This window comes from Pundamilia nyererei, unplaced genomic scaffold (assembly GCF_000239375.1).
Source record: "Pundamilia nyererei isolate P.nyererei 1_Seehausen unplaced genomic scaffold, PunNye1.0 scaffold00016, whole genome shotgun sequence".
Lineage (NCBI taxonomy): Eukaryota > Metazoa > Chordata > Actinopteri > Cichliformes > Cichlidae > Pundamilia > Pundamilia nyererei.
This window is the reverse complement of record NW_005187417.1, coordinates 2,253,639-2,261,934: the sequence shown is the minus strand read 5'-3', so window position 1 is coordinate 2,261,934 and position 8,296 is coordinate 2,253,639. Positions and strand designations below refer to the sequence as shown.

Below are 8,296 nucleotides of genomic sequence, written 5' to 3'. Positions count from 1 at the left end.
GTCAATCAGATGCTTCCAAATGGTTCTGATTGGTGGATCTGGCTGTGCTTTTTTTGCATTCACATCAACTTTAACACATTCCCTGACACCACTGACTGAAATGCAACCTTCTGCCATGTTTTACAGATGACTGTAGATGTTCACTGTTGTACCTCGCTCTTGAAATCCTCCACCAAAAAGTCAATGTATTCATAAGCCCTGTTTTACATACTGTTCATCTGCTATTGGTAGTTTTTTAGTCTTGCTTCTTGGACAAGTGGAGGGTTTCATCTGTCCTCCTGACGTCACAATCCAGTTAAGAAAAAAAAACATGGTTATAATAGAGGTGTTTTTAATTAAATTGCAATTTTATTGCATCTGCTTTTTTCTTTCTTTTTTTTTTGTCAATAAAGCCCTTCAGTGGCTGACAAAGTGCAAACTTCATGTTTTAAAGTTTTGAAACGTTAACCTCTTATATTTTGCTGTATATTACACACACAAACATAGAGTACAGGAAACATCTTGTAATCCTTGTCACAGTCACAGACTCCTTGAGGAGATCACACACATTCTGTGAGAGTTCAAACAGATGAGTGTTCAAACAGGATGACCGTCGACTGGTTGGAGAGGTTGGAAAGCCTGGATGGCCTGAAAGTCCCAATCCGAGAATAAACATCTGCATCTGAGCAGGCACCCCATGACAGGTGAGGGCTGGGCGGGGTGGTGTGGATGACAGGCACGGGAAGAGGGAGTGACAGGACAGGGGGTGTTGGAGGGAGAGAAACTGGAGGGTGAAGAGGTGGACGTGGTAGGACAGGAGGTGGGGGGAGTGGCAGTGGAGGGGGTGCCGGTGAGGGCAGCGATGGAGGTGGCACTGGGGTGATGACAGCAGGTGTCATTGAGGTTATGGTTTGGAGTGGTGCAGTGTCTTCAGGTACTGCCCTGTTCTTCTCTGGCAGCTCCTGACAAGGTGTGGGGTGTTTGAGTGTGTAGGTGCCACTGTGGTAGAAGCTGGTGTACTCCAAAGCATGCCTCGCTCTGGCCATCCTCAGCCTGAAGAAAACATAACACCAAATAAATATAGTGGTAAAACTCGGATCCCATTTCTGAGGCCAAACTGAGTTGGGTCAAGACGCACACAGATGACTTACCAAACAAGCCTGACATCAATTTACCTTTTGGCTACATGTTATTACACATGTACACACCTGTGTCTCAGCTGTAACAGTCTGTACAGCAGCAGGAGGATTACTGCTCCTGCCAGAGTAAGCAGAAGAATAGCCACCCTCAGGTCTAAACTCCAGCAGGATTTCCCACCAGGTCCCGATGAGCTGCAGTTACTGGGGCTTTGTGGAGTCTGCGGCTGGAGAGGTTCCTCCATCCCCCGTTTTGGATTGATGATAGCCCTGACCAACACGGGCTGGATGGAGTCCAGCAGGAATGGGTGTCGGCTCCTGGATATCAGACTCTGAGGTTGGGGAGGGATTTGGAGAGAAGTGCTGATGGTGACTGGATGACCAAGCTGCATCGCTGCCAGTTTGATCCAGTGAGGAGGAGTAATGGAGTGCAGCTTGATGTAAATCAGTTCTCCATTTCTTTCTCGCAAGTGTGTTCGTGACTCCCCAGGAAGTGGTTTTTAGTCTCTCTGAAATATAAAATAAACTTTCTCTGTATGCCTGTTCTGTCTGATATGCTTTTGTTATCTTTTATGTAGTTCACTGTTATTCTAAGATGTTTTCACTCTCACTGCAGACAATGGCAGAATATTCCCTCTACAGTTTTTTTCCCCACATGTATAACACTGCCTTATCACTGGAAAGAATCCATTAGGTTTGTGAGAGGAAGATGTCTAAATAAGAGGTTGGACAAAAGACATCCACTCACTTACTGTGAACCCAACAGACTATAACCACAGTAACCCAAACACAGACTTTATAGTGGTGGGTATCTAAACAACCAGTGATTACCAGGCAGTTGCCAACATATCTCTGTGCTTGTCTTGCTTATCCCATCTCTATTGATTCCTAAAGATTCAAGAGTTTAAAAAAACAATCTAAAACTAACACAGACCATGTTTAATATAGTATATTTAATATGTTATATCAGAAACATTATGCCCATTGACCACTTTAACAGCAGCAATCAGCCAATCACACAGCAGCAACCTAATACAGTTAGTCAAAAACACATGGTTAAGATGATCGACTGAAGTTCAAACTGGGTATCAGAATGGGGAAGAAAGGTGATTTAAGTGACACTGAACATGGCATGGTTGTTGGTGCCAAACAGGCTGGGCTGAGTATTTCAGAAACTGCTGAGCTACTGGAATTTTCCCACACAATCATTTCTGGGCTTTACAGAGAGAAAATATCCAGTGAGCAGCATTTTCTCTGTGTGAAAATATCTTGTTGATGCTAGAAGAGGTCAGAGGAGAATAGCCAGACTGCTTGGAGTTGATTCGATGGCAACAGTAACTGAAATAACCACTCGTTACAACCAAGTGAGTGCTGTTTATACACAACAGCCTACCTGAGTATTGTTGTTGACCATGTCCACCCCTTTATGACCACAGTTCTGCCATTATAATACATCATGTCTCAAATAATCTTAACTCGTTTATTGAATGTGGCAAGCAATTCACTGTTACCTCCAAAGTCAACAGATCTGATTCTGGTGAGAGCACCTTTGGAATGTGGAAAAACAGGAAATTTGCATCATGGATGTGCAGCCGACAAATCCGCAGTAACTGTTTAATGCTATAATGTCAATATGGACAAAAATCTCTGGGGAATGTTTCCAGCATCTTGTTGAATCTATGTGAACTAATGTAGTAGTGAAGATCAAAGGGAGCCCAGCTAGAACTAGCAAGACGTAGCTAACAAAATAGCCAGAGAGTGTAGAAGAGACGAGACATGTCAATGAAGAATCCCGAATGCAGAATCACACAACAGCAAAGATGAAGGTGCTTTAAGTATGACTTTTAAAACCTTACTTTAGGGCAAAGTTAGCAAATCTTTAAAAGATTTTTAAAGTCAGAGCTGACAGCTGATTTTATACATGCAGCTCTCGTGTCCCACTGAGCAGTGATATCAAAATAAATTTAGATAAAGCTTCAAAATCACATTATTAGAGAAATTAATTGATCTCACTGGTTTTGTTCACTCGAGTAATCACCTGAAAAGTATTGAAAACATAAGAAATAAAAATGAAATCTTGAAACTGCCACTGCCTAAACTCCTGTTTGGTCTAAATTTTTACAAGAAAGTTTAAACTTACGTCATTCAAATGTGACTGCGTTGAGGGCAAATTCATTAGAAAATGCAGAAAACAGAAAAAAACTGGTCACAACAAGAGCTGTGGTTAAAAGCTGCACAGCTTTCCAGGACCTAATGCGGAATCCTGAGTTCACACCAGTGGAGAGGAAGCCAGTGAAAACAGCAGGAAGCTGTTCACTTCCCTGACATACAGTACAAAAACGTGATTGGAGAGGACTTCCTATTACCATGGTTACAGGAAACTAGTCAAGGAAATGCTTTTTTCAAGGACCTGAGCTTAATTCTGATAGACAATGACAGACGCTCTACTGTGTAGAAGCAATATTTAATTCTTACAATGCTATAAATACCACTCACATCATCCAACCATGTACGATAAAAAAGTAAGCCTCCTATTTTGCTGTAAAGCCTCATATAACAAAGAAATGCTTTATAAAAAGGGTTTTTAAGGCTTCTTTGCTTTGATAAATAAGATAACAAAATGCCCAATATAGTAGAAGAACCACATATATGCTTCCTGACCTCTAAATCTGAGGTTTATCTGGTAAGAAAGAACAAAATTAACAAAAGCTGTTTCAAAGAGAAAGTGCTGTTTCAGAGCCGCCAAAGCAGCCCAAATTATCCCGACTGTGCCCCAGTGGGTCAACAGATGCAGAGAGATGGAGGCCGCCATGAAAGGCTACCCACTATCTGATGGAGCCTTTATTCGGGGGACGAATAAATGACACACAGGCACAGAAAGAGGCCCGCTCCGGCACAAGTCCAGCTCTCATTTATCTATCTAATAAGTTTTGATTCCGGGCCAAGCCGAAAGGGAGAAACTCTTAGCTTTCGCTCAATATCCCTGCCTGGCAACCTTGCAATCCTCTGATATTGAAGTCGGGAGTAATATTAAAAGATCTCTTATCAGAAGCCCAGTTGTAGTTCAGAGAGGAGGTGATCCGCCCAGGCAACCTGGCAGAAAAGGCTTCAGCAGCTGCCCTGTTTCTTAAAAACACTAAGACGATAACAGAAAAACGTGTCTTCATTCTGACGTCTACATTTAGTTTGGTTATTCTTAATGTCTCTTTAATGAAAGTAGCCTCTATTGTCAGGAATGCAAAATCCAAGGAAACACAAAGCTCAAAGAGTAAAACTAGACTAAGTATAAGGAAAAACTATTTGTCACGGCCAGGCGGATCAGCTGCACGCTGATCAGCACGCTCTGTTTCTCTGAAGTCATACAGTTACACTGCCCTGTTTAAAAGCCGCCACCCCCGCCATGAACCCACCAATCAATTCAGCGATCTCAGAACCGTCAGATCTGTCCTCCATGCCGTCTGTTTATTACGACCTGGCACTGGTGTTTTGTAAGGATAAGGCACACTCCTTTAACCCACCGGCCGTACGACTGTGGGATTGACCTCCTCCCAGGCGCACCACTCCCGACCAGTAGGTTGTAGAGCCTGTCCCAACCTGAGCGTGAGAGCATGGAGGGATACATCAACGAATCCCTTGCCGCGTGTCTCATTCGTCCCTCGTCCACATCTGCTGCAGCCGGTTTCTTTTTTGTCAGTAAGAAGGACAAGAGTTGCCCTGTATCAACTATCGTGGCCTCAATGCCATCACAGTTAAATACAAGTATCCCCTCCCGCTGCTGAGTTCCGCGTTCGAGCTTCTCCAGGGGGCCACTATCTTCTCAAAGCTGGACCTGCGCAACGCCTACCATCTGGTGAGAATAAGGGAGGGGGATGAGTGGAAAACGGCTTTCAATACTCACCTGGGCCATTTCGAATATCTTGTAATGCCTTTTGGTCTCACCAATGCACCAGCTGTGTTTCAGGCTGAACGACGTTCTCCGGGATTTCATTGACCACTTCGTTTTTGTCTACTTGGATGACATCCTCACCTTCTCCCGCTCTGTCACAGAACACATACGCCATGTCAGGCAAGTCCTTCAGTGTCTCCTTGAGAATCGTCTCTTTGTTAAATGGGAGAAGTGTGAGTTTCATATCTCAACTGTTTCCTTCCTGGGCCACATCATCGACTGATCCCGCGAAGGTTCAAGCCGCTGTTGACTGGCCGACCCCCTCTAACCATAAACAGCTACAAAGCTTTCTGGGGTTCGCGAACTTCTATCGTCGCTTTATTCGTGACTACAGTAAACTTGCCCTGCCTCTGACCCGTCTTACTTCTCCCAAGGTTCCCTTCTGCTGGGATGAACCGTGCTCAACAAGAATTCGCTCATCTGAAGGACCGCTTTGCCTCGGTGCCCATTCTCGTCCAACCCGACCTCAACCTGCAGTTCGTTGTAGAGGTGGACGCCTCGGACGCTGGAGTGGGGCCGGTGCTTTCCCAGCAGCAAGGTGATAAGCTTCACCCTTGTGCCTACTTTTCACGCCGTCTCACCTCTGCAGAGAGCAACTATGATGTGGGAGACCGAGAGCTACTAGCCATCAAGCTAGCTCTGGAGGAGTGGCGCCATTGGCTGGAGGGCGCTGCCCAGCCGTTTGTGGTCTGGACCGATCACAAGAACCTGGAGTACATTTGATCGGCAAAGTGCCTCAACGCCAGGCAAGCCAGGTGGGCCCTGTTTTTTCCTAGTTTCCAGTTCACAATCACTTACAGACCCAGTTCCCGTAATGTCAAGCCAGACGCCCTCTCACGCCAATTCGCCACCTCTGAAGACGCAACTCGGGACTCTCCCATTCTACCGCCCACCTGTGTAATTGGGGCCCTGACCTGGGAGATCGAGTTAGCTATTAGAGAGGCTCAATGGACAGAAGCAGACCCTGGAGAGGGACCTCCAGGGTTGCTCCATATTTGAACGCCATCTGGAGAGATGGCGGTCAAATTTAGAAGCAAGACGACAGCTACATGGCCTGTGTCTATTCTGGGACAGGATGTTGAAGTGGGGGTTAGTACAAGTACATAGTACATGACACATCGATGCACAGTGTTTGCTTGAGTCTGGGAACAGAAGAAGAGTTTGGACCCAGAAATGGCTAATAACATCAGACTTAGTGGCGGTTTATATAAAAGGGGGATGTAGCCACTGTGACATCAGACGCTGGTTAGTGATCTGTGAGCTCAGCATTTTGTCCAACATCATTTTGGTGGAAAGAGCGGTGGACTATTAGAAACCGAAGGAAACTGCACACTCACACAAGTTAGGCCAACCTTGACAAAAAACATGGTTTACTGCCCATCCAGCCTCTTCCAAACCCAGCTGTCGCGGGGCAAGAGGACAGGTTGTTAATCTGCCGCGCAATTGGGACCATAAATTCATCAGAAAAGTGGTTAATGAGATCATAAATCAAGGATATGAGTCACCTCCTGTTGGCCATTAGAAAGAATACAGTTTTTATTCAGCTTCATTTTTCAGTTTCCACACTCTACCCACAGAAAAGCTACTAATAGTTCCCAGTAAAACAAAATATCCACTTCCTTGTTTGGGACCAGATTTAGTTTCCTTGGGTAATTTGACACAATTGCAAAGTGAAATTTAAGCTTGTATGGGACCAGTCAGAAAGTTAATGGTGCTATGGTTATATAACACCATTAACTATAGTCAGCACTCACTTTGCAGCCAACACCTATTTGAACTGAGCTTTACTTTATTCGTCAATTTCTTTTTATGCATAAAAATAAAATAACATTTCTGCTTGCTCTAGGCAAATAAGCATTTAATGTAACATATAAGTGCCATATGAACATTAATAACTACAATAACTGTGTCTAATTAAAGACAGTGTAGAATAAAATGCAGAATAAAATCTTCTGCATAATAGAAAGTTTATGTCCAGAAATCAGAGTCACATGTTTTAGTTTAGTAGTCTGATTATGGTGGGGAAGATGTTATTTGCCACTCTTGTGGTCCTGATGCAAATGCTTACCTTATCCCTGACTGCAGGAGTGAGAACAGGCTGTGAGAATGATGGGAGGCATCATTTATGATGATGCAACCTCTGATAATGCAGTACTGGTTGTAGACATCAGACAGAGATGGAAGCAAGGCTTTTTCACAATCCTGTTCTGTTTGTCTCTTTCCTGCTGTTTTCAAGCCATGAAGTGATGCTGTATGTAAATAGGCTTTCAATGGTTCCTCTCTAAAACACTGTTAGTGCTCGAGTGGGTCAATTTATGAAGAAGGTGGAGAGAATTTTGCCTTCTACACAATGGATGCATTCCCCAAAACTTAGTGCACTTTACCCTCCCTACCACTAAAGGTCAGCTGTGGAAGAACTCCATGATAATCTCATTAGTTTTGTCTCTGTTCACAGTGAGGTTGTTCGTTGTCCACCAGGCTGTCAACTGCTCCACCTTATTTATGTATGCTCTCTAATCCTCAGTGCTGATCAGGCCAATGACTGTGGCATCATCAGCAAAGGTCAGTATATGGTAGGTGTTAGAAGAGTCATGCATCGGTAATGTGAACAATAATGAGCTAAAGTTTATTTGATGTTGTTTAAGGCAGAGTCGTCATAAACAATGAAGCCAGTTGAAAATAAAAGTAAACAGAAGACGTACACACAAAAAATAAAAAATAGTACTAAAATGATGATGATAGTGGTTATGATGACTATGCCGATATCAAGAGTGATGCTGGACATGCTGATAAAAATAAAAAAGAGGTGATGTGAATGCAGTGGAGCGAATCCTTTGGTTAATGATCCCAGAGATGTAAATGCATTCATGAGCTCTTAATGTGAAGGGCTAATGTGGCCGAGTGTGGAGCTGCTGTTCTGGCACGCTGACGAGACGACAGAAGTAGGATCTCTGTGATTGGACTTTTGTTTTTTTCTGTGTGCATGACTAAAGACTCCCAGGGAGCTCTTAAGTGCTCTTTGACTGGCCACTGTTAACCTGCAGTGTTAAACACAAGCATGTTCGTCACATCCTCATCTTTATAGCAGCCTTCATGAGTATGACAGTGTGTGGTGGAGTTTGTCTTCATAAAGAAACTCATACTGAACTGTATACAGAGATGCATTATGAAACATGAGTCATCTCAGTTTGGCTATACCATGGTGTTAGTTTTTGCAGACAATGTAGTACTTCTC

At 43.8% G+C, this 8,296-nt stretch overlaps 1 protein-coding gene and 1 pseudogene across 3 annotated transcripts; one reads left to right on the top strand and one right to left on the bottom strand.

Moving 5' to 3' along the window:
• Positions 1–340: 340 nt before the first annotated feature.
• Positions 341–3,397, bottom strand: LOC102210098 (amyloid beta A4 precursor protein-binding family B member 1-interacting protein-like). 3 transcript variants are annotated; one of them, XR_001290281.1, is made up of 3 exons: positions 3,256–3,397; positions 1,131–1,624; positions 341–1,032 (listed from the first exon to the last, which is right to left on the bottom strand). XR_001290281.1 is itself a non-coding variant. In XM_005725536.1 (3 exons), exons 2-3 carry the CDS (start codon positions 1,505–1,507, stop codon positions 561–563), a joined length of 792 nt encoding a protein of 263 aa, XP_005725593.1. In that variant the 5' UTR covers positions 1,508–1,624; positions 3,256–3,397; the 3' UTR covers positions 341–560. The 3 variants fall into 3 exon arrangements, 2 of the variants coding, with proteins under 2 accessions (XP_005725593.1, XP_005725594.1); XM_005725536.1 differs by having other exon boundaries at positions 1,188–1,624; XM_005725537.2 differs by lacking the exon at positions 3,256–3,397 and adding an exon at positions 2,627–2,641 and having other exon boundaries at positions 1,188–1,624.
• A 1,118-nt stretch (positions 3,398–4,515) lies between these two features.
• On the top strand, positions 4,516–5,284 carry LOC106456119 (RNA-directed DNA polymerase homolog; annotated as a pseudogene).
• Positions 5,285–8,296: the final 3,012 nt, after the last annotated feature.